We start from the raw sequence: 26,270 nt of genomic DNA on the forward strand, positions 1-26,270 counted from the left end.
CAATCAATGTGTTAATCAATTGAGTCTTTTATTATCTAGCATTTCTTACCAAACAGTGCCAACAGGGATTGCAGAGCAAAGTGCATGGTGCGACGGTTGGCCTGTTTGCCAGTTTTCAGGATGACCTCTTCTTGACCCACCTCACACAGGTCAAATCCTGAAAGAGGCGATGATAATTTACACCGAAATATGTCAGAAAAACAAATATGCAATGCTACTACAATATGAAAGTTGAACAACCCCTCTAACATTCTGTATGTACTGTATAGAAAGTTTTTTTTTCCCCTGATGTTTTGATGTTTTCGCAATAGCTTTAAGGGTTATGTGTTCTTTCTGTCAGACAATTGAGAAACCTGTTTCTGATTTATGACCAGCTTGGGTTAGCATATCTAAAACAGCACAGCGTTGCGAACTGGCTCTCTAGGTTCTTCAATCCAAAGTTCTGGTGGTGGTGGCAGTGTCGTAGACTCACCCAGGGCGGCCAGAAACTCGTGGCACCCGGGCAGCCTCCAGAGCTGGACGCTGATGGACACCTGGATGGGCATCAGGGAGAAGTCCTGCTCCTTCTCCCCCGACTGCAGCTGGACCAGCACCTGGTGAAGCTACAGGGACACAATATGGAAGGTTTAGTGGGTATAGACAAGGTGTATTTGGTCATCAATGCATGATGTTTTGGTCTAATGGTTTGGGCTGGGGTGGGGGTGGAGCCAGTGGTTCAGTTGAGGGGTGTAGCAAATAGATATATAGGATTCAGGTTATAGGTATAGGTTTATGATTTGCTACATGCTTCTTAAAACTTAAAACTTCTTAAAACTTGGAAAATAATAAACTCCATTGTTAGATGTACTGTATGTTTAACAAAAACAATGAGGTCATATCACCCTATGGTGGTACCATGTCTTTATGTTAATTGATGTCATTGGTTTCATATGCATCTTAGCTTTCCGGACAATATGTTCAGCTGGCACTAGAAAAACCTGTTGCTCATACAGGAAGTCTAAGCACATTTAACATCAGTGCAGTACCAACATACTTAAGAGGCCCACGGTGGTCACAGAAGCCTATTCTATTCCTTAAAAATTGCCTAATAGCTGTCCACCTTGCCCTTTGACCCCATCCTTTGGGCTAAGCCTTTCTGAGCCTCACTGTGTCAACAGCCTCCATGGCGGAGACCCTTGGTCACATGGACGCCACATGTGTTTTAGATTAGCAGAAGGTGGACCTCAGTTAAAGAAGTGGGACCCCGTGGATCACTGAGCTGCTGTTTCTAATGGGCTTACCTCTCCCTGTACACAGAGATGTGTTTATGACTCACACGTCTGTGTGGTTCTGAGACCGTGCCAGGGTTTTTTTTTTTCATTTGTTTATATTCGCTTCTTTCTTTCCCCTGTTTAAGCCTCTACAGTTTGGTCGGAACCGCTCCTTTGGCCTCAGGTGAACTCTGGTGATCTGATCACCAAGGGAACTGTGAATTCGTTTGCACAGTGAAGCTGAACTCATTTCTATGGAGATTTAATAGCACTGATCGTGAGACCTAAACAATCCATCTAAACATTAACTTAGGTCTTCTTCTCTAAGCTTTGATAATGCATCAACCTAGATAAACAGCACACCACAACTGTGGTGTCACGGTAGAGGTTTATTGGTGTTCATCTCCTACTGTGGATTATTGCATCACTCGTATATTGTAAACATTTGTTTCAGCGCTCGCAGTGATGGTAAAGCTTGCAGAAGTGTGTTAAACTGTACTGTGTTGCATTCGTATTAAGTTCTGTTAGTTTGCCTGCTTTCAAGCAGCGATGATGAGACATGAATGGAAGGATGGTGGCAGGAGGCATTTAGCATGAGGTGAAAAGGGCGCTTAGAAACACTTACCATTCCCACCATATTTTTAACAGCCTTCAATCCGGACAGAGGCGGGATGGAGAGAGACAAAGGAGACAAGAGAGAGAGAGAGAGAGAGGGAGGGCGGTGAGAAAGGAGGCTTTTCAAGGCCATGCATTCACAGTCCAGTTAGAGCTGCAGACCACACAACTCAGCAAAACAGAAGCTATGTACAGACTGCCATGACACACAGACCAGAGGTGAAGAACAATAGACAGCCTGTGAATAACATAAAACACTATGCAAATATGTCCAGGTAGTACTGATAGGACATTTGGTTTGTTGAATAACGTGCTGGGACTGCTGTAAATGGGAAGGTCTACTTGCTGCAACTGAAGGTGACATAGAATTGCAGGTATATTGTTCATCAACTCTAATCTATTTTAGACCATGAAGACTAATATACAATTCCACTGGATGTCTTTTTATGACTGAACCCTTAACTAATTTCAGACATTATCAACATAAGCTGCACTCTGAAACTAATTTGATTAGCACAGTGGTTTTGTGAGAATTTAGTAAAGCACAAACGTGCAAATCAATCAGTGGTCCTTATATAACATTCTTTCAGTCTTATGTGACCAGCTTTAAACCACAGGATGTGAACAGAGCTACTCTGTTCTCAAAGGTCATGTGACGGACACCGTGGCTCTATTATGGATGTTCATTGTGATCAAGAGAGGACTAAACAAACAGATGTACCAGATCCCAGACCATCCGTCAATTGTCCACTGTACTGGACATCACTGTATCAGCATTGTTGTCCTTACTGGAAAACTAGATGCAAACTTGTAAAGCAACCTTAGTGGACACCAATCATTCCTTTATCTGTCTGCTATTAGGCTGTCTCCAGATCTGGGAAATTGTGAGGCCATGGTCTTGCTGATAAACTAATCTGGCTTTTTTGAAGTGAATGTTCCACTAATGACTACTGCTTTTGATAGGGTGCCTGAATAACTCTGAGATTAAGAGGCCAGAAAAGATCCCTTTATTTGCCGAGGGTGAATGAGGACAGTTGTATTGAGATGAAGCACTGAAAGGTGTGTGTGTGTGTGTGTGTGTGTGTGTGTGTGAGAGAGAGAGAGAGAGAGAGAGAGAGAGAGAAAGAAAGATAGAAGAAAGAGCAGAGAGACTGAAAGTGATGGAGTAAATGTGGGTGCCATTGTGTTGTGAACAGGCCTCTCACACAGTCTTAAGCAGGCTGAGGTTTGGTTCACACTGTGGTTGCGGCAGATTAAATCCAGGAAGGATTTTCTCCATGTGTGCCCCAACACAGGCAGACCACTGCAGTGTGCAGCATGATGTAATGTAGGCAAGACCATTCATGTGCTCCGAACGGTCATAACCACCACAAGGCTTATAGAAAGGTCATACCATTGTTCCTAACTTATGGTTGGTCAACATCTCATAAAAACAACTTATGTGCAGACCAAGTTCTTAGTTTTCCAAGATCTTAGCTGAACTAACATACTTTGGCACATTTATTGATGGCAAACATTTTGCTTCACTTTTAACACATCCTATGCTGTAGAAATGTGGTTATAACATCATAACACATCCTATGCTGTAGAAATGTGGTTATAACATCATAACATGTTCAGTTGTAACATCATATTAGTGACTTCTTCTTCGCTCCCCGTCTACCTACCCGGCTGATGAGCTGCTCCCCTGCCTCGGAGGCAGATATGAGTTTACACAGGGCCTGGAGTGCAGGGGGTGGAAGACCTGCGCCACAAACAAAGGGAGGAAGCCAAGGAGAGGATGAGAGGGGGAAAGAATGCAAGGCAACAACAAGATCTGTGGGTTCTGGGTTCCTCTTTTGTGTTTACATTGGGGGGGGGGTACGGTTCCCTCAGGCAAGGCTTGGGCAGAACGCTCTGAAACCCTGGGTTTGTTTGTGGAGTGGCTTTTGTTAGAACAGCCTTAAAAAAAAAAGAGTTCCAGGCATACAAAATGATGTTTTTGGAACAGATGGCTAGAAGTCTAGAAATATGCAGTGGTTTTGGAACCTCTTTCGTGGACCTGCAGTAAAATCAACTGAATCCATACTGTTTCAAGCATTCAGACTTTCACTCTCACATCCAGTTATCACACATATACCCTCTACTGTTTGGATTTCAAAACACTCCATAGTGTGTCCATAGCTAATAAATGACCTGTAGTAGCTGCAGCTGTAGCTGACCTGTAGGAGCTGCAGCATGTATATCTGCTATATGGGTCCAGCTGTGCTGAGGTGAGGGTGCGGTTGGTTCATACCCAGTAGGGACTGCAGGGTGGCGCTGCACTGCTGGAGCCGGTCACCGGGGTCAGCCGTGGGAAAGAAGACGGCGGCGGGGATGCCGGTGGCGGCCTGGTCCAGGCGGAAGCCCACGGCCGACAGCAGGGCCTGCCAGCCCGGCACGCCGCCCACCTTGTTCTCCACACTCTGCTGAGACGTGTACATGGAGTTCTTCTGGCCATTCTGGATGCGCTGCAGGGACTTCTCCACCTGAGGGCGCCAGAGAGCAACACTTAACAAAGCAGCACAGGGGTATGCAACAGACCTACAATATTTATTCCACTAAAACTGGTTGTTTGGTTAACAATTGAAGAATGTTATATAAAATAAATGATTAATTAATGAAAATAAATGATAATGATTTTAGGACTAATGATCCTGAGCTACACCACACTTTCAGTAATTACACATGACAGTAGAATTAGCAATTCCAATCACAGTGCTACCCATACAATCCTTTTTATTTCTCATCAACTGTGATCAAAGACTAGGACTGGGGCTCCTCACTCACCAGGTGCAGCAGCACACGCAGAGCATCTCTGGCCCTCTCTGGGTACTGCAGGATTTCAGCCAGGGCCTGGCCAATCAGAGACGAAGGGCTGTTCAACTTCACATCACTGCCAATCAGCATGAAGCCTGCAAAACAAACCGTTCAACTGACACCTGCTCCACTCCTAAAGGCCTCCTCACACAGGCGGCGACATTAGTGTGCTCAACTCTGCATTTGATGTTCCATTCCATTTGATTCCACTGTTTTCAATACACTCTACTGCACCACCACTAAATCCTTTCACCACCGCTGTGTACATTATGATTCAGTTCTCTGTTTGTCAGATGCTAAAATTAACCACCTAAATCACTAATGACTACAAATATCCAGATACCGGATCTGTGAAATAGCTTTGTTTGTGATAACATACAGCTAAGGAACCTAGATATGGGACCACACGACTATGGGCAAATGGATGGTTTCCTACGGCCAGAGGCTTCCTCAGACACAAGCGGGACTAAAAATTGCTCTCTGTCCTCTGGCGTTTTGGGTATGTGTGTGTGTGTGTGTGTGTGTGTGTGTGTGTGTTTCCCCTCACCTGCCCAGTTGGAGGGGTGTGAGAACTGCTTGCTGCTCTGCACCGTCTTCATGGCGTCGGTTAGCGCGGCGCTGGCCTTGGAGCCGTTGAGCAGCGCCGAGTAGAAGGCGTGCACGAACACCTTAGAGGCGGCCACGGGCACCGGCCACAGCGACACCAGCACACACTGAGCGCCCGCTGCCAGGAAGGCCCGCGTCAGGCCCACCACTCCGTCCGCCGTCACCTTGCTGCTGGACTCCTGGTACGAGCTGCGCGCAAACACAAGACACAGGTCAATACACACCAGCAGAAATCTTGATTATGTCGGGTTTCAAAAATAGCTTTAAAAATAGCTTTAACAATAGTTTTAATAATAGCTTTAAAACTAGTTGATAGCTGACAATTCATCTCTGCTTTTTTAAACTGAAATCAGTGGAACAATACATTAAGGAGAGCTAGAACTCCTTTCTGGAGACACTAACTTAACACTCACATCCATTACGGAAAGGTAAATGTGCCAGAATGAAGAGTGTGAGTTTCAACATTTATTAGAGTGTGACTTTATTTTATTTATTAGAGTGCAAGTTTCCACATTTTAGAGTGTGAGATTCCACATTGATCAGGGCCATTCTGAAACCATTCTGTCTAGCTGAAGCTTCTTGAGTGGATGTTTGACTTTTAATCTCTTGTGTAACTTATGACCTATTTTCACACTCCTCTTCTCCACTCACCCCAGCACCACCAGCTTGACCGGCAGCCGCATGTCCAGTATGTCGGCCGCCGTGAGTAGGAACTCCTGTAGCGACGGGCTGTCGCATATACTCTCCACATCGCTCCCGTCATCGCCCATGTTGTAACCTCCGCTCCCAAACGACCCTTTCCTCCCACCAACACCTCCTCCACTTCCACCACCACCACCTCCTCCTCCTCCTCCTCCTCCTCCTCCTCCTCGGTCAGCTCCGCTGGCCCCTCCGACTGCCCCGGGGCCCTCCTGGTTGGGCGCCAGCACCAGGGCGGCCAGCTTCCAGGAGACGTGCGTGGCGAAGTGGGCGCACTCAGCCTGGCTTAGGGCGGCCATCACGCGCTCCTTGGTGGCGCCGGCGCCGCACAGCGGCTGGCAGCCCAGCAGCTCGGCCACCATGGCCGCCTCCTCCTCGGCCGAGGGCATGGGCCCCCACAGCCAGCGGTCCATGGCCGACGACGGCAGCCGAGGGTTGCCCACCACCGCCGCCGTGCCGACGCCACCCCCACATGACACCATGCGCCGGGCGTTGGCCTATGGGAGAGGACGAGAGAAAGGGGGAGGAATTAGACTGGACAATGCATTGTACCTATACATCAACAGGACACCTTATTATAATATTTCTAATCTGGACATCTAGTTAGACATGTTAGAAGCCCTTCCTATGTAGAGCAGGTCTTTTTGTGATGACACATTTAGTCCTGACACATTTAAGGGCCGTTCACACCAAGAATGATAACTATAATGATAACTATACAAAAATATCATTCTTGTTATGAATGACGACGTTCACAGATAAATTATAACGATAACGACATGAAGAATGATATAGTTGGGGATCACTTTCAGAGCGATTTTGAGAACAATAAAACAGCCAATCAGAACCCATCACATTTTAGCCATCACATTAACATCATTAACACAAGGAGAGACTTTGCTTATCGTTGGTCAGTGTGGGCGCTTTTATCGTTATGGTTATAGTTATCGTTATCATTCCTGGTGTGAACGGCCCTTTAGTCACATATAGTATTGTATTCTACAGCTGGTATGTGATCATTGTAATATGGCCCCTGTGCATTGTAATATGCATTGTAATATTTATACATTGTAATATCCCCCATATGCCTTAGGGGCAGTTGAAGTTGCATGAGTCCCTCTGAAACATGCATGGATATGGAATCCAAATGAGTCCCATCCATAAAAAGACAGGGCCACACTTTTCATCAGAGGTCACATTCATGTGTTTTCATCACTTTCAGGAATCATTTCTCTCTCTCTCTGTCTCCAACGACCCCACACGACACTGTCATTTCCCAGGAGGCACTGAGGCAAGGTGGGGCAGTGGCGGTCACCTTGGAGACGGCGCCCAGGGAGCGTATGGAGGGCACGGCAATGAGGCTGAAGCGCTCGTACAGGTACTCGTTGGACGAGCTGCCCTTGAGCAGGGCGAACGGGATCAGGTAGAGTTCACCCTCCAGCACCAGCACCAGCTGACGGTGGCGCCCCACAGGCCCACTGGAGTGCATCAGGCCCTGGGGAGGAGAGGGGGAGGAGAGGGAGGGGTGGAGATGGAGGAGAGAGGGAGGAGAGGGAGAGGAGAGGGAGGAGTGGAGATGGAGAAAGAGGAGAGAGAGAGAAATTCATATACTGTGACCTGGTGACCATGCAGCCAAACTACAGTGGGACTTGGAAACTGTGTATAGGATTGAGAATAGGACCAATATACAAGTTCTATTCTGAGCACAGATGAGTATTGTGTGTAGTAGACAAATGAGTGGCTAGATAATAAGCAAATATGCACAGTATAGCTAATGGCATATACTGTATGTGAGTTGGTGAAATTCAGCACACCATCGCCCTCTGGTGGTTGTGATTGCACTTTGTTTTCTCGTACAGGGTGTGTCTAAAACGGAACAGTGAGGTGAATGCAGCCATAACAATTGTGCTCAGATGAAGGGAGCCTCCTGAGTCTGATATGCAGACCGCTGCAGAGCGAGGCTTTTCATGAGAGCCAGTGGAGGCCCAGGGCCCTGGGCAGTACAAAGCCACCTCAGTACAAAGCTCTCGGTCGGCCCGTCTCATTTCTCTGATTAACTACACACTGAGCATATCCAAACGGCTGCACAGGAGATGGATTAGACCTGTACAAGTTACAAAGGCAATCACTTCCATTGTATTGTATTCTCTGATAAGAATGTGAGAGAATAACACTGTTCACTGTGGAACACAAAAGGTGTGAGTGTGAGTGTGTGTGTGTGTGTGTGTGTGTGTGTGTGTGTGAGTGTGTGTGAGTGTGTGTGTGTGTGTCATTACGGTGGTATGCAGGATAGTGTATATTGGGTGATTTTGTATGTTTGTACATAGCGAATACTGAGAGCGTCTGAGGTGGTTGTATGTAGCTGTGGTATGTGTGTATGTGTACAGTAAGCGTGTGTGTGTGTGTGTGTGTGTGTGTGTGTGTGTGTGTGTGTGTGTGTGTGTGTGGGTTGGGCCACTCTGCTCACCCCCTCCATGGGCGCGATGAGCAGGTCGTAGAGCGTGCGGAGCGGCGGCTTGTTGAGGGAGCTCGGCCGGTGAGACAGAGAGGACGTGCCGTCCTTCACCGGAGACATGGGGTTACTGAAGAGACTGGTCATGCTCTGGCAGCTCCTAGAGAGAGAAAGAAGAAGGGGGAGAGAGAGAGAGAGAGAGAGAGAGAGAGAGAGATGGAGAGAGTAAGACTACTTGAGGATCCCATTATGATAAATAGATTGTGTAACAACTGGAATAACATCAAAAGATATAGGACAAACAACCCATTATCAAACACTTTTTAAGAATGGGCCCACATACATATTAAAATAGTTTAGAGAAAAGCCATCCAAAATTAGAAATATTCTTCAAAGCAAGATCCACTGGACGTCTGGACTGTGCTTGTAACATCCTACATGGGATTTCACAATGTTTCCTGCTCTGATTTTGCCAAAACCAAAGTTATTTAAGTTGCCGGGAGCAGTTTCCTGCCATCTGGAAGTTCAGACTAATTAAGACTATCTCCCGGTTAAAACTGACCCCAATCACAGCCTACAGATTGGATGGCATTGCATGACATGGTTTGCCAGTTTTGCAAACCTTATTTGACCTTTAGGCACACAACATGTAACACGTTATTATTGCAACATGTTATTTTTAGCAGTTTTTTTTTTTTTTACAGCAGTGATTATAGCAGTTTTAAATGTGGTGTTTACAATGCCACAGAGAGGCTAACCACCACACCTTTAGTCATATCTAAATCTGACACACCCTGACATCTGACATGTTCAGTATCATGACAAATGATATAATCTTTACCCTATTGATATCAGATGTGTTCATTCACAGTGGCACTGAGACATTTGCAAGCAGGATTGTGACTTTATCAGTGGAAAACGGTAGAACAGGGTGGAACAGGAGCTGATGTAATGATAGGAGGGGAAGCTCAGGAGTCTCAGCAGCAGGGGAGAGAGAAACAGGGCTGCCGCTGAAACCCAACATCATTTAATATTTACACCCATTAATTGGCTGGAGTTCTGTTCCAGAGAACTCCTCCCCTCACCCCGCCGCCCGGTGGCCCGGCAGCAGAGATCAAATGACTGCTCTATGCTGATGACCTGGTTCTGCTGTCCCCCCTACACGAGGGGGATTACAGCAGAGACTGGATCTGATGGGGCGCTAGTGTCAGATCTGGGCCCTGGGAGGAGCACGGCGCTAAAGCAGACCCAGGTCTCAGAGAAAAACAATGCTAAACCCTCTGCCATCTTTACAGCACGTGGCTTGTGTTCATCATATGAACAAATCAAACTGAACAGTCCAAATAGTGTAATAATTTAATAAGAGCGACACACACAGAACAGAAAATAAGAAAGATGGGGAGAGATGAGAAAGAGAGATGAGAGATGAGAACTCTGACTCAACTCTGATGTGACTCGATTCGCAATTCATTTAGAAGACAAAACACACGAAAAGCCCGAACAGAACAGAATGTCTGATTCTCCTGCAAAAAGTTTGTCGTCTTCTTGTCGAGACTTTTTTCTTGACAGTGGAGAAGAACAGAGTAAAAAGCAAACAGCACAATACAGCCGAGGCTGCGAGAGAGCCGCAGAGACATGATGAAAGCATGTGAAATGAGAGAGAGAGACTTAAATTGCGGATGAGTGCAGGCGCAATAAGGGAGCTGGGGAGGTGGTGGTGGTGGTGGTGGTGGTGCGCCTTTCTCCTGTGGTCTATGGAGAGATAGCCCAGAGTTTTATCACAATTGGGAAGAATGGGGGGATTATCACCGCAGAAGCCCATTACCAGGCTTAATGAGACCCAAACTCAATTACAGAGAGAATTACCCTTCTTTTCAAAGGCTGACTGTTCACACATACACACACATGCGCGCACGCACATGCATGAGCACATACACACACACACACTCTCTCTCTCTCTCTCTCTCTCTCTCACTCTCTCACACACACACACACATACATTCATGCATCCTTGCATGTACACACACACACACATACACACACACATATACACACACACACACACACACACACACACACACACACACACACACACACACACACACACACACACACACACACACACACACACTCTCTCTCTCCCTCTTTCATACTGTACACACACACACACATACACATAAACATGTGTATGTACAGCATTCACACACATGTGCGGACACACACACACACTGGTGTACACTCACGCACATGGACACATACACACAAACACACTCACATGTGTGTCAACACAGAACCAATCTCTCTCTCTCACACGCACACACACATTATTGATCGGCAGGAGGTAAAATTGAACTTCATGGTTCAGTTATGTGCAAGGTGACCTTTGCAAATCGTGGGTGGTAACCTAAGAAACATAAACACAGCTCTATACATGAAGAGACATGACCTGAATGCCTGAGCAAGTGTGTGTGTGTGTGTGTTGTGTGCTTGTGTGTGTGTGTGTGTGTGTGTGTGTGTGTGTGTGTGTGTGTGTGTTGTGTGTGTGTGTGTGTGTGTGTGTGTGTGTGTGTGTGTGTGTGTGCGTGCGGGGGAAGGGGTGGTATGGAATGGTGTGAGGTGATGGCCGCTGGCGTGGACTGAGCGTGTGGCGGGTGGGCCTGACCTGTTGAAGAGGTTGTTCCTGGACACCATGCGGAGGAAGCCCGTGTTCAGCTTGTTGTTGAGCTCCTCAAACTGCTGATCCAACAGATCCCCTGCCTCACTCTCCGTCTCACTGCCAGAACAGCCTCTGCAGGGATGGAGAGAGCGAGGGAGAGGAGAGAGGGAGGGAGGGAAAAGAGGAGTGTGGAAGAAGGAAGGGAAGGAGGAAGGGAGTGAACGAGTGAAAGAAGGAGAGAGGGATAGAAGGTAAAGAAACATGATTATTCATAACACAATCATTATTTGTCATATTTTTTTCATGTAGCGCAAATTGAACAGGCATATTCTCTGTCAAGCATAGCATGTTTCATTTAGTGACAGCAGTAACTTTGAAAGGCTCGGGAGGAAATTAGTTCCAGAGAGTGAACAGAGGAAGAGCTGGATGGGGTGGGGGGGCGCAAGGGATCTCTAAGCCTTACCGGTTACAACACACACACACACACACACACACACACACACACACACACACACACACACACACACACACACATACACACACAAATACATGTGCACACACTGACTCAAGCACATCCACACTCACTGTGTTTATGTATGTGTGAGTATGCAGTCATACACCAAGGATATACTCAAGGGGCATGACTAACTGTAAATCAGCCACACAGACACAGTCTCGTTTTCACTCTGGACACATTGTTCTCCCCACATACTTCTCTCTCTCTCTCCCTCCTTCTCTCTCCTTCTCTTTCTCTCTCTCTCTCTCTCTCTCTCTCTCTCTCTCTCTCTGGACAGGCTCTGTATAAAACCCTTTCCTTTCACACACTCCTGAGTCCTGATCCAGTCAGCGGGGTGTCCCCCCTCTTCATATCCACTATCTGCAGCACTCCATCACCCACTAGACACTCACTCACTGTAGGAGAATCACACACTCATTGAAGCCCCACTCCCCCCACCTCCTCTGCACCCCCCCCCTGCCTCCCTCCTTTCCTCTCTTCCCCCTGTACTTTTTTCATCCTCCACTCTCTCCATCTCTACTACTAGCCCAGATTCCAGGCCAATTTTGTCAAACCATGGGAACCCGACCTCCTTCGCTCTCTCTCTCTCTCTATCCCTATCTCTCTCTCTCCCTCATCTTTCTTCTCTCCCTCTTTGAATTTTTTTTTTTTTTTTTTACTAGGCCTCATCTAATTCCACTGGCTCTTCAAATTCAACCCCCACCCTCCCTCCTCCACCCCAAATCATTCAGCACCATCACAGACCTCCTCAGCTCCACTTGAAAGGCTACTGATGCAACACATTGAGACCAGGAAACCCAGAGTCTCTCGAGTGGCCATGGCTATCATCTCAATGGCTGATGTTTAAGTGCTGTTACTGTGGCGTTTCATCGCAGGAGAGCGGGGGGGGGGGGGGTTGGGTCAGGATAAACAAACTGACACCGCATTTTTACAGCCGAACGCTGAGTAGGTAAATGCACTCTGTGGCGAAGGAGTTTTTATTTATTTATTTTTTTTTTTTGTTTTCGCATCTCTCTCCTAGTGACGTGGAGATGTGCATATTTAGGCAGCCTGGGTGGCAATTAGGATGCGTATGATTTTTTCCCCTTCATTTTTCTCCATTATTTATTTCCGTTTTTTTAATGAGGCTAGTCAAATTTCAGAATCGAAAGCGCATCGGATGGTCGCGGCTGCTTCGGCTTTAATGAGAGCAGGCGACGCTGGGAGGCAAACGCTGTGGTGGGATCTAGATGAAAGCCCCCAGAAATAAGAGTGTGTGTGTATGTGTGTGTGCGTGTGTGTATGTGTGCACGCATACACACATACTGCTCATGTGTGTTTGCACACTCATGATTGTAAGTGTGCGTAATATTTTGCAGTCATTACTGAGATGCGGTTAGCCCCTCATCCATTTCAAACGAAGTTCAGAGAGAGTGTCTGAAGGAGCATCGGGAAGAGAGAGAGAGAGAGAGAGAGAGAGAGAGAGAGAGAGAGAGAGAGAGAGAGAGAAAGAGAAAGAGAGCGACTAAAGCCTTAAGCTCGAGCAGCCCCTGTGTGAAAGCTGACTTTGGCATATGTAAGATCTCTGAGCTGCGCTTGAGTGCCGAGCGCAAAACCACAGCGCAACTCCAAGCCTAATTTACACCAACAGCGGTGGCACAGGGAGACTGGGGGCCTCACGCCAGACTGGCGCTCCATTGGCCAAGGTAGCACTGCGGTTTGCAGCTGAGGAACAGCGGATCAGATGGGGTCGTGATAATGGAAACAGGCCTGACCGCGGCCCTGGCTAGCCGAGAGTGTTGATATTAGAATATAATGGCTCAGATGTTTGCAGCAGTGTTGGTGCAACTGAATATATGTTATATGTTAGCATATGGATTTGTTTATCAGTACCTCTGTTTGTACATTCTATAGTCTGTTCAGCTAATAGTCTTGAACATGATCTATTCTTTCAGTCATCATTCCTCTCATCCATCCAACCATAATTTGAATCCATATAAACAACAACTCAAGCTTTATGAAGCGCTTCACAGTGAAGAGCGAACCTCACTAATCACCACCAGTGTGTAGAACCCAACTGGATGATGCACGGCAGCCATTATGCGCCAGAACGCTCACCACACAACCAGGTTGAGGTGAAGATTGGTGAATGAACATAATCTACCCCCCATATCTACACAATTGTCATTTCCTTTTGGTGCTTCCATCTTACCCTGCACAATCTTTTCTTTCATTCATCAATTCTTCCATCCATTATCCATCCTTCCACTCATAATCCATCCACCCATGATTCTACTCTCTGTACTCCATCTCCCCAGTAGCAAGTCTAAATGTTTTTCTGCTCTGCTATCTGGCCTGCTTGTGTCTGGTGGCCGTCGAGGGCGGGCAGTGTATTCCCCACCTGCTGTAGTAGGACTCCACGCCGAGGGCCTCGCGGGCGCTGGAGATGTACTGCTCCAGGGAGGAGCCCCCGGCCGCGCCCGCACCACCTCCTCCTCCTCCTCCTCCTCCCCCGGCCCCCTCCTGGAACTCAGGGTCCCCCTCCGACACCCCCTCGCCCAGATAGACCTCGTGGAACTTCAGGATGCCTGGGGACACAGACAGAGGGGGAGAACGAGAGAGAAAGAGAGAGACAGACATAGAAAGAAAGAAAGAAAGAAAGAAAGAAAGAAAGAAAGAAAGGAAAAGAAGAACAGAAAAAGAAGGACAGAAGAAAATGAATTAAACTCATCATTACAGGTACATCTCTAACTGATCACAATTACATTGCACACCACACGCCACCACATACATAAACATACCAGGACAATAATTCAAGAAACTGAACTTTGTGCGACTAGCGTAGACCTACTAGCCTGAATACACAAGTAACAAGAGATGAATAAGTAAGTTGGAGTGAATAAAACATAAAGGCGGCATGCTGGAGCCATCTGTCTGACTGGGTCTGGTTAGAGGGCAGGAACTGGGTCGGGGGGTTGACTGTAGGCACTCTTGACAAGTGACGATACTGGGGTGGGGATGGCAGGAGTCGGGGTGCTACACTGCTCTCAGATCAGTTCGGCTCAACTGTCACAGCAGACCTGCACATACAACGATGTGTTATTGCGGCGAAGTGTCGTCATGAGTTGACAGAAGTCAGTGATGGAACCCAGGATAGAGGGTGAGTCCAGAGCGGATGCGGCCCTCCTTTGGGCCAGTGTTGGCTAACATCTGGGGCGTGATGTTCAGTAGAATTCACTGCAGTGAGCATCACTAGCACTGGCCTCAAAGTGTTGAGAAGATACCAAAACAACCCAGAATGCGTTCAATAAAAAACTGAAAAGAAGTCGGTCTGGTAGCAATTTAAACTGAATCATTACGGCACATAATGATTTCTGAAGTCTCATGCTTAATATCTTTCCCATTTAACATTTCTATAAAGTAACAACCCAGAAGGAAAAGAGAGGGGCTATTGAAAAACTTGTTTGAAAAGACTTGTCCTTCAAACACTTCATTTCAAAAAAGCTTCAAAAGCTTCATGCTGAAACACATTCTGGAATCTGAAGGAAGTTGCCAGCAGCAATTCCACAATTGAGTTTTTTTTTTGTCAAATGGCTTCCCTTGAAAAATCAAAGGCAAATGGAAAAGGACTGCATCCAATCTGCTGCTGCCCAACGTGATGTTCTCTGTGAACTAGTACGTTCATACAGGAAGGTCAATCTAAACACTACACGTGTGTGTGTGTGTGTGTGTGTGTGTGTGTGTGTGTGTGTGTGTGTGTGTGTGTGTGTGTGTGTGTGGGTGGGTGTTGGGTGGGTGTGTATGTATGTGTGGTGCATGGTGCATGTGTGCCAGGTTTATCCATGTGCTATTATTAGTAGTATGTGTTATTGCATTCAGTGAGTGTATATGAGTAAGTCCACATGTGTGCATGCACGTGTGTGTGTGTGCATTATCATGCATGTGCATGTGGTTTTCAGTGTGTGTGTGTGTGTGTGTGTTTGCATCTCTGAAGGGGTAGAGTCTGGGTTCCATCACCCCGTGTTCCAGTGCCACATGGTGCAAATCAGCCTGGGGTATGAGGGTGCAAGAAAAGGATTTTGTGTGTGTGTGTGTGTGTGTGTGTGAGTGTGTGTGTGTGTGTGTGAGTGTGTGTGAGTGTGTGTGTGCTGCCAAGTCCACACAGACAGGAGTGCCAGGTGGCTCGGTGTCAGTCTCATCTCATTCTCTCCATCCTGCAGCAGCCATGCCCTCAAGGAGGAGTGCAGCCGTGTGTGTGTGTGTGTGTGTGTGTGTGTGTGTGTGTGTGTGTGTGCACACTACACTTCTTCACACTACACTACACTACTTCTGTGTGTGAATGCAGTGTGTGAATGGTTGTGCTCTTGTGTGCTCATCACAGAGGATAGCCAGCATACACACACACACACACACACACCACACACACCACACACACACACACACACACACACACACACACACACACACACACACACCACCACCACACACACACACAAACATGCGCGCACACACACACACACACACACACACTGCTCACCAGCTCCGGGCGCCAGCAGCCAGCTGTACAGGTATCCGGCGGCGAGTGAGAAGTAGAGCACCAGGGCACGCTGCTTGTTGACCGCGTCCAAGATCTGCTCCACCGTGGCCGGGCTGTAGGCGTCCGCGTCCTGCTGACCCGTCTGACGCTCCACCAGCAGGTCGGCGAAGGCTCGCGTGCGACCGCGCTCCGCCACCGCCAGCGCCTCGTCATGGTGACCTGTTGAGGTCAGGGGTTAAAGGTTAAAGGAGAAACTAGAGCTCTGGACTACAATACACAGCTTGGCTTTGAGTGCGTGCAACACGGGGCTAACACCACAGCTAGCACTGAGCTAAAGGGAAGCTATTTTTGACAATCAATACAAAATATTTCACCATTTCAAGCAGTAATCAATAGCAATAGCAATGGCAGGGGACAATGAGCGAGACCAGACATAGGTAGTCGATTACCGAGGCTGACGAGCACCCTTTGGAGAGCCTGATAGGAGGACGTCTGCAGGTCGAAGAGGGACAGCTTGTAGTCGGAGCTGTGCTGAGCCTCGTGACGAATCGCCTCGAACAGCACTGATGCCCGGTAGAGCTGGGGTAGAGGCAAGAACACACACACAAATCCATACCTTATTGTCTATACCATTTTAGGGGAGACAACAAAAAAAAAATCTCAAATGAACACGGAAAGGTGTGCAGTACTCCACAACATTCTGTAGGTGGCAGTATGGTCCCACACTGTGAGTGGATGAGCGAAACCTCCAGCCAGCCTCTTCTTCTTGATCCAGTCCACTTGGGCCAAAATCTACTCCCCTTCACATGAGGCTCAGCTGACCAGCTGCTGGACTCTGCACTGCATCCAAACAGCACAGCTCTCCTCCCGGTGCCCTCCCCAACCACTGCACTCAGCCTCGCAACGCACACAAGACTCCGCAACAGAAATCCACTGCTTTGTATGCTTTCTCTGTCCTTGCATGTAGCTATACGTGCATTAATGTCTCTTCATAATGGTATATTATTGATGTGTGTAGCCAGTCCATTACAAGCCTTATGGTGTCGCCAACCTTTACTTTTGCAACCAGCCAGAGCTGTTTTGGGGAATAAAACAGAGTATGTTTTTGGAAGCTGGAAGGAAGCTCCCAGGTGACAGTATGCTGTTTGGCTACCCAGCCTGCATGAGAGGGGTGGGGGAGAGGAGCGTTAAGCTCTCACGCTGCTTTCCAACATTTCTCTGTAGTTCTACCATTTTTTCTCAGATCCACAGTGAATTTCAGACGGTGCTTTTCCCCCCCACTAATTACGAACTTGGTACAAACTGCATATGTAAAAAGCGGTATGACAGCAGTAACCACTTTCTCCGCATCCTTAGCTGTGTGTGTGTGTGTGTGTGTGTGTGTGTGTGTGTGTGTGTGTGTGTCTGTGTGTGTGTGTGTGTGTGTGTGTGTGTACTAGTGTGAGAAGTGTGGTAGGAAATGAACAGGGTTCTTCTTCACAGAGCAGGGACCGTGGCTCTCTATTCGGCTTGGTCGTGAATAATTTGTGAACCTGTTGAGCAGACACCTCATGCTGCTTTCACTCAAAAGATGAGAAGCGGAGCTGCCCTAGTTTTTCCCTCCCATTTCATCAAGTCGAGCGAGCGAAGGAAAAATCTAGCGGGTGAATTAAAATGATGCTGCGCTTTTTTAACATTTCTCACAGTAGGCGCTGGATGTTCCGAAGCGATGGCGGCTTCCTCCTCAGCCTGTCAGATGCACAGTCTGGTCCCGCTATTGAACTGTCTGGCCTCGGAGGAGCCATGCGGTCAACCTCAGCACTGGAGGCCCAAACAGTTTCTCTGATCAGCATATTGATAGCTTGTGGTCACTTGTAAAGGCTTACTCAAAGCAAGACTCACATATATCTGGGCTGAACTGACCTGGATGTATTTTAATCTTTTTTTTTTTTCGGTTTGAAGCATAAACGTAAAAATGAATCCAACTGGCAGTGTCTAATCTATATATGATCTATAGGTATTTGACTGCATGGCTATATTTTGGAAGGCAGGATTGTTGTGAACATTAAAAAACACATACATTTTTTTTGTCTGTAGCCAAAGACGGAAACTAATGCTCTGGTATGTATTAATAGTGCAGGTGACAGTATAAGGGCATTACACAGGCAACACAATTGAGCTGCACTTAGAGACTGATCGCTGGGCTATTCAATCACCATTAATGACACACATGTGTATTACAGGCAAATTACAACAAGCTGTGTCAAACGCGCAAGGACACTGCAAAACACCAAACGCCATAAAAACAGCTCACAGTTTAACCTGCTTACGGTGAAGTACTGTGAGGTACTACGAGGTCCACCGTGAGCAGAGACAGTTGGCAAAGTGGACTGGTTTACAGTAGAGCGTGGACACCCACGGCCGACGCAAGACCCAATATTCATCATGCTGACCCACTTCCCATGTGCGAGCGGGACAGTAATAACTTCTTATTTAAGTACATTAAAAAAAAGACCTCAGCGGACCAGCACCAGGGATAAAGAAAGAAAAAAAAAAAAAAAAAACGATAAGCGCAACATTTGGATTATCCGTTTAATAACCTGATCCTCCCCAAAGCTGGAGTAATGCTTCCAGCTGATAGCTCACATGCATGACGACGGCCTAATCACTTCATGTTCACTTACTTAAGAGAGCTTTTCTTTTATTCATGCGAGCACAGGGCTGTGTGAATTTGCATGAGCGTGCCAGCGCAACGTATGTTTGTGAACGAAGGCACAAATAATTTGCCCAATCGTTGCTGAGAACACAATGTACGTGTGGATATCCAGCTTCACACTCTCCTCTGGTCTTGTGCTCCAGGGGTCTGACTTACAGTTACTCGTAGAAAGGTGCTAGTAACGCCGAGGCGACAGGCTACTAATGAAAATGTATATCTGCACTGTGCATCAATTTGGATAAAAGCGTGAATGGAGATGCATCCTTGACTTCACATCCACAAGTCTCTTTCTCCCTCTCTCTTCCTCTCTATATGTTCATCTCTCTGTCTTTTATTCCACCTTCCCTCTCTCCATGGCTTTCCCTCTGCCCACATCCACTCCTCACTCCCGTGGACTCTATTCATCCATGGCTACTGCCCGCTGGTCATTTCACAGTCTCCCGCTGAGCCCATACCTGTATGTGTATGTATGTATGTATGTATGTAGGTGTGCGTGCGTGCATGCATGTGTCTGTGTGTGTGTGTGTGTGTGTGTGTGTGTGTGTGTGTGTGTGTGTGTGTGTGAGTGCGCGTTTCGTCTCAGACCAAGATTCGGGGTGTGTGTGTGTGTGTGTTACCATACCTGTAGCCACAGGTACCTAGAACATTCCGGCAGGCTCGCCCTGAATTATTGATAAGGTGTACAGCCAGGCGCCTGTCCTGTCGTGTCCCATTATGTGTGGTGCTGTATCGACGCGTGTGACTTCCTGAGCATACTAAACGCATGATGAATGAGGAGTGGAACAATGGCGGAGGATCTAATCAGATCTAAGAGGGAAACGAGCAAACAGGCGTCGGGAGGCGCGCCTGGGCGGGCTGTCAAAGAGACTCCTTTTTTTTAATTGCAGATTGTTTCAAGTGGGCTCACTACAAAACAACAAACGATAACTCCGAAAGAAATACTTGAAAAAGGCAGCAGTGACCCAATTGAAGTATTCCACGTTAAGATGAAAGCACACAAGCGGAAGATACACAAAAACATGTGTGTGTGTGTGTGTGTGTGTGTGTGTGTGTGTGTGTGTGTGTGTGTGTGTGGGGGGGGGGGTCTCTTTACCTGGTGCTGGGCCTCTTCCAGGTTGCCGCTGGCCCACAGCGAGAGCCCCAGACGATGCCGGATCTTCGCCTCTTCCTCACGCCTACCCAGCTGCTCAGACAACCTCAGACCTGGAGCAGGGGAGAGAGAGAGAGAGAGAGAGAGAGAGAGAGAGAGAGAGAGAGAGAGAGAGAGAGAGAGAGAGAGGAGAGGGAGAGGGGGAGAGGGGAGGAGAGAGAGAGAGAGAGAGAGAGGGAGAGGGAGAGGGAGAGGGGAAGAGAGAGAGAGAGGAGAGGGAGAGAGGGACAAGGAAGGGAAGGAGAAAGCACAGAAAAAAAGAGCGAGGCAGAGAAAAAAGAGAGTGAGCAGAGAAAGAGAGAGAGAGAGAGGGGGAGAGATTTCAATATGGTGTCTGTGAGTGGGAGAGACTTCACTTATGCTCCAATTTCTGAGATGAAGAGAACGTTTTACGGCACAATGCACCAGCGCTGAACAGGAGCACCTGTAGAGTCTCATCCACCAGCACATTTAACTCTTAATGAGGCCCCCGAAGAACTCAACAACAAACCACAGATTCAATAACACCTAGCGTTTCATTATGAAGCATACAAAAGCACATCATTCATCCAGAGCACATATACAGAGAGAGATTAAACACACACACACACACACACACACGCACAGACACACACACACACACACACACACACACACACACACACACACACACACACACACACACACACACACACACACACACACAGACACACACACACACAGACAAACAGGGTAAGACTACAAACCTTTTGTATGTGTGCCTAATCAATATAACAAATTGAGTGACCACTGGACAAACACAAACAGACCATTAATGCTTGAGTAGAGTCAGCGTGACACTGGCCTAACAGAGGGCTGAGTTCACTTAGTTCAGTAAACAGCTCATAATGGTGTTGCACAGGCCGAGGATATCCTACCATTCAACTGCACTTTGGGCTGATTAGTCGCTGTTTTAAATACAGCGACTGGGAATGGAATGAGGTATGGACTTCCTTTCCTTGGCATGACTCTCACACAATTCTCGGTGGTTCTCTCAACATTTTTCAGTTTTTTTTTTTTGACTCAGTTCTTCTAGTTCTCACTCTCTGCTCTCTCTCTCTCACTCCATCTCTCTCTCTCTCTCTCTCTATGTCTCTTTCTCTCTCTCTCATCTCTCATGGCCTGGGGGCACTGTCACATAGAAAGGGATGACATGAATGTTGATCCCCAGCGTGATGCACCCTTAGGAAATACCAGAAAGCTCACAAGTGTGCTCTCTCTCTCTCTTTCTCTCTCTCTCACTCTCTCTTTCCAAGCACACAACACACTCAAGCAGAGAGAGAGAGAGAGAGAGAGAGAAAGAAAGAGAGAGAGAGAGAGAGGTTTCCAAGAACTCAACAACAAACCACAGATTCAATAACACCTAGCGTTTCATTATGAAGCATACAAAGCACATCATTCATCAGAGCATATACAGAGATTAAAACACACACACACACACACACACGCGCAGACACACACACACACACACACACACACACACCACACACACACACACACACACACACACGAACACACACACACACAGACAAACAGGGTAGATACAAACCTTTTGTATGTGTGCCTAATCAATATAACAAATTGGTGACCACTGGACAAACACAAACAGACTAATGCTTGAGTAGGAGTCAAGCGTGACACTGGCCCTAACAGAGGCTGAGTTCACTTAGTTCAGTAAACAGCTCATAATGGTGTTGCACAGGCCCGGTCCTCCTACCATTCCAACTGCACTTTGGGCTGATTAGTGGCTATTTTGAAATACAAGCTGACTGGGAATCAGAATAGGTATGGACTTCCTTTCCTTGGCATGACTCTCACACAATTCTCGGTGGTTCTCTCAACATTTTTCAGTTTTTTTTTTTGACTCAGTTCTTCTAGTTCTCACTCTCTGCTCTCTCTCTCTCTCTCCTCCATCTCTCTCTCTCTCTCTCTATGTCTCTTTCTCTCTCTCTCATCTCTCATGGCCTGGGGCACTGTCACATAGAAAGGGATGACATGAATGTTGATCCCCAGCGTGATGCACCCTTAGGAAATACCAGAAAGCTCACAAGTGTGCTCTCTCTCTCTCTTTCTCTCTCTCTCACTCTCTCTTTCCAAGCACACAACACACTCAAGCAGAGAGAGAGAGAGAGAGAAAGAAAGAGAGAGAGAGAGAGGCTTCACACACATCGCCTTCAGGAGGGACTTGGGTACACTTTAAAGGCTTTATGACAGCTGGTGTGGATATGCTGTACAGCCCCTCAGGCAGATGCACATGCAGGCATAGAAACACACACCCACACCAACATACACACACACACACAATCACACCAATATACATGCAGCTCTGTGCATCTAATTAAAAATTTCATGACAGTGAATATACTCACAAACACAGACAAACACAAGCACACACACACACAGACACAGACACACACAAACACACACACACACACACACTTTGGCTGAGGTCTCTGACTGTCGCTGAATTCGCTGAAGCAGAGCACACTCATCCAATTAATATTTGACACAAAATAACGTAAACAACAAGAGAGGCAGTGTGACCAAAACAAGCGAGTCAGGAGGAGGAGGATGTGGGGGGGGGGGGGTGAAAAAGCTCTGCTCTCCAGACTTCTGTCGGGCTACAATGGTCAGATATAATTGGCTGTCAGGCACAGTGGAGTCGGCTTGATGGTGAAGGGACAGAGAAGGGAATACTGGCATGTGTGTTTGTATTAGTTCCAGGTCTCCAGTGCCATTAGACAAGGTTAGGCAGACACGCGTGTGTACTGTATGGAGAATAATCCATGCCAACTTGAAAAAACGCTGTCTGTCTTTGTGTCTGCATATTTGTGTGTTTCTCTTTCACTTCGGTCTGCCTTTCTCTTCATGGTGCCGTCAGTGTATCAGATTTGTTTAATAAAAATATATTCTTGTGGCTTTTGGGCTTTGTTTGGATAGGAGAGTGAGGAGTGTCAGGAAACAAGTTGGAGAGCGGAATGGGATGGGATTGGGGAATGCTTTCAGGTCGGAATTGAACCTCACCGTGGAAACCTGGACCGGATCATGGCTGGGATGCTGCCACTGGCACAGCTCCCTCTAGATTCTTTTTCACGCTGGGAGACACTGCATGCCTACCGGACATTCTGTTTTAGGGTGTTGTGGTCAGTGTTTTTCATGCTGGGAGACACTGCATGCTCACTGGACATTCTGTTTTAGGGTGTTGTGGTCAGTGTTGCATAGCAAGTTAGGTTGTACGAGAGTGTCGCTGCTCATGACACGCCCTGTCAGTTACGAGACAGAGAATGTGCTGCCTGTCACCCAAAGGTGCGTCTGCTTTGAGCTGGCGGTCACTAAGAATTATTCCATTCCATTCAGGTAAGGGATTACATCAAAAAGGGATTAACTGCCACACAGTCTTAGACACGCCGTGCAGTGTTGCAGAAAATCGTCTCAAGCCCCTCTGTCCTACTTTCCATGGCATGCTTCAGGGAACTGTGCTCGGGGCTCTGCCTTTTTCAGCACTTGGCAACCATGGCTACATGGAGTAAGCTCCCAACAGAATTCCAAGTCCACTTCACAGTATGCGGCAGATAGGGACTTTTATCTTATATTTCAGTAATAATGCCTCTTGTGGGTAATAAAAGTGCCCCTTGTGGGTAATAGAACGCCTTAGGACTGCCCTGAGTTACATGGGAGTAATTAGTGGGGCACCCACATAACCACATACATAACATATGTGAGAAATTGTTTATAAATTGCTATAAATATTATACAGTTTGTCATGGTCCTCCAATTGGAAAATAGTAAATAAATAATTGCATATATGACATGCCTCGCGGTTGTCGGATTTTTATGCTAATTCTGTGATGCATTTTTAATGTCTTTGCTCCGCAGCATATGATCCTCCATTTTAATGATCGCTGCATACCTACAGGGAGTCAACGCCGACATATACTGTATGACTTCCATATATTCCTACATTTTTTCCCCGCAGAGGGGTCCTCGTGGGCAAACACACACACACACACACACACGCATGCATACACACACAAACACAAGCGCACACACACACACAAACACACACACAAATACGTGCGGACGGCGGATGTCTGCTGCTGGACCAAGTTGAAGAGGCAGGGCGCCCCCCGAAAACAATCGACTGAAGGTGTGAGAGTGTGAGGTCACATCCTCCCGCCGTACGATGCCGGCGCATATTCATCATGGCAGCAGGGCAGCCTGTCTGGTGGCGCTGGCTCTTATTATGGAGATGAGGGGCCTGGGGCTGAGCTCGACCCAGCTGGGGGAGCATGGAGGAGAATGGGGGGCAGCAGCTGGCCTGGGCTGGAAATGGAAGGACCACTCTGGGTCCAGGGAAACGTGCGAAAGAGCCCTTTGGCAGCTCGTTTCCCGAGCGTCACCACGGCGGAATAAGTGTGAAGTTCTCTCCAAAGTCAGCCGCCGCCGCACCGTCACCTCGGGCGAGTGCACTTGCCGATAAATACATGCACCCCACTCGCATCACTTTCATGCTTGAGTGCACACACACACACACACACACACACCAATGCACACTTTTTTTCTTACCCATGATGCTCTCCTTTATATTAAAAGAGCACAACCTGTTAATTGCATTCAGTGCGTCCTTCAGTGTGTTTCCAGAAAACGAAGAAGGCCGCATGCTGTCTCTGCCAACCATCTTGTGTGAGAGGGGAGCACGTTTAATAAACCTTTCATGTTTGTTGTGAGTTAATCTCGCCTGACAGCAAATGAAAGGCTGTTTTTAATAACTCTCATGCCTGTCAACAGAATCTCCTTGGTCTGACGATGAATGCACTTTCAGTCAACGCTGTTAAATAACAGTCAGTGTTCTTTTGATGCATAAAATACCAAAACACACTCACTCTCATGCATACATACCCTCACCCCCAGATTCTCACCTTCCTGCAGGTACATGACCGCTTGCGAGTAATTGTGCAGCGCGTGGTGTGTCCTCCCCAGGCTGCCGTAGGCCAGCGTCTTGGCGGCCAGGTCATTGGTCTGCGCCGCCACGCTCAGGTGCTGCTCCTGGTAGACCACGGCACGCTCGTAGTTGCCCAGCGCCTCATAGGTGAGCCCCAGGTTGTGAGGGCCGCCCCGCCGCCGGGCACTGGCCGCCTCCCCTCGGGCGATCTCCAGGTCGCTGGTGGCACAAGAGCTGCCTCGTGCTCGCCCATGGCCTGGTAGAGGGCGCCCAGGCCGGCGTTGGCGTCGGCCTCCAGCGCCCGGTCCCGCGTCTCCTGGGCCAGGGCCAGCTGGCGCTCCAGGCAGGAGAGCGCCTGCTCGTGGTTGCCCAGCTGGCTGTGGAGGGCGCCCAGCTCGCCGTATGCCGCCGCCTTGCCCTGGCATTCACCCAGCTCGTGCGCCACCACCAGGCGCTTCTCGAAGCAGACCAGCGCCTGCTGCAGGTTGCCCATCGCCCTAGAGGAGGACAGGAGAGGAGAGGAGAGGAGGAGGGGAGGAGAGGAGAGGAGAGGAGAGGAGGGGAGAGGGAGGAGGGGAGATGGGGGGTAGGAGGAGAGGAAGGGAGGTGTGTGGGGGGGGCAGGAAGAAGGGAGAGGAGAACAGAGAAGGAAGAGAGAGTGGAGGATAGAAGGGAAAAGGGTGAAAGGAGAAGAGACAGAATGGTTGAGGAAGGGGAAGAGAGAGTGAGCGAAGAGAAAGGAGGAGGAAGAGGAGAGGAGGGGAAGGGGAAGAGAAGAGGGAGTTAGCCAAGGGAGAGAAAGCAGACTGGCTAAGACACAGGGGGACTAAAATGGACCACTAACGGAGATGACATGGCTCGCACTGCATTGATTGACCTTCCTGCCTGAGAGTGTGAGGAGGTACTGACTGAGTGTTTATCACTCAGGTAAGCAAGGGAGAGAGAGAGAGAGAGACAGAGAGAGAGAGAGAGAGAGAGAGAGAGAGAGAGAGAGAGAAAAGAATCCCAGAGACAATGATGGAGTGAACAACAAGGGAGGTGAAGGATGAAAAAGAATAAGCCAAGATGACATGGAAAGAGCAACTGAGAGAGGTCTACTGACTGAAATGTAATTACGGAGGAGTGCCACCAGGATTTAGGGACAAAGGCACAATATCGATTCCCATTTTCTTGGCAGCCATTTTCTTGAGACTGCCAGATCTTAAAAGGAGCAAAACTTTGATGTTAAAGATATAAGTCTATTTAACAACACACACACACACACACACACACACACACACACACGGAGACAGACACACAAATAAAGGGTTGAGTCT

At 47.8% G+C, this 26,270-nt stretch overlaps 1 protein-coding gene across 1 annotated transcript in view; it reads right to left on the reverse strand.

Annotated features, from left to right (window-relative positions):
• The window catches only part of LOC125289533 (tetratricopeptide repeat protein 28-like), a 150,033-nt gene that overhangs the window by 2,598 nt on the left and 121,165 nt on the right, over window positions 1-26,270 (reverse strand). Inside the window, 17 exon segments of the mRNA XM_048236433.1 lie at window positions 50-157; window positions 473-602; window positions 3,533-3,609; window positions 4,141-4,372; window positions 4,674-4,798; window positions 5,251-5,498; window positions 5,961-6,126; window positions 6,217-6,505; window positions 7,324-7,503; window positions 8,476-8,620; window positions 11,123-11,248; window positions 14,014-14,200; window positions 16,150-16,368; window positions 16,599-16,728; window positions 19,938-20,047; window positions 24,932-25,183; window positions 25,186-25,451. Coding sequence (XP_048092390.1) covers window positions 50-157; window positions 473-602; window positions 3,533-3,609; window positions 4,141-4,372; window positions 4,674-4,798; window positions 5,251-5,498; window positions 5,961-6,126; window positions 6,217-6,505; window positions 7,324-7,503; window positions 8,476-8,620; window positions 11,123-11,248; window positions 14,014-14,200; window positions 16,150-16,368; window positions 16,599-16,728; window positions 19,938-20,047; window positions 24,932-25,183; window positions 25,186-25,451 — 2,990 coding nt within the window.

This window comes from Alosa alosa, chromosome 24 (genome assembly GCF_017589495.1).
Source record: "Alosa alosa isolate M-15738 ecotype Scorff River chromosome 24, AALO_Geno_1.1, whole genome shotgun sequence".
NCBI classification, from domain to species: Eukaryota; Metazoa; Chordata; class Actinopteri; order Clupeiformes; family Clupeidae; genus Alosa; species Alosa alosa.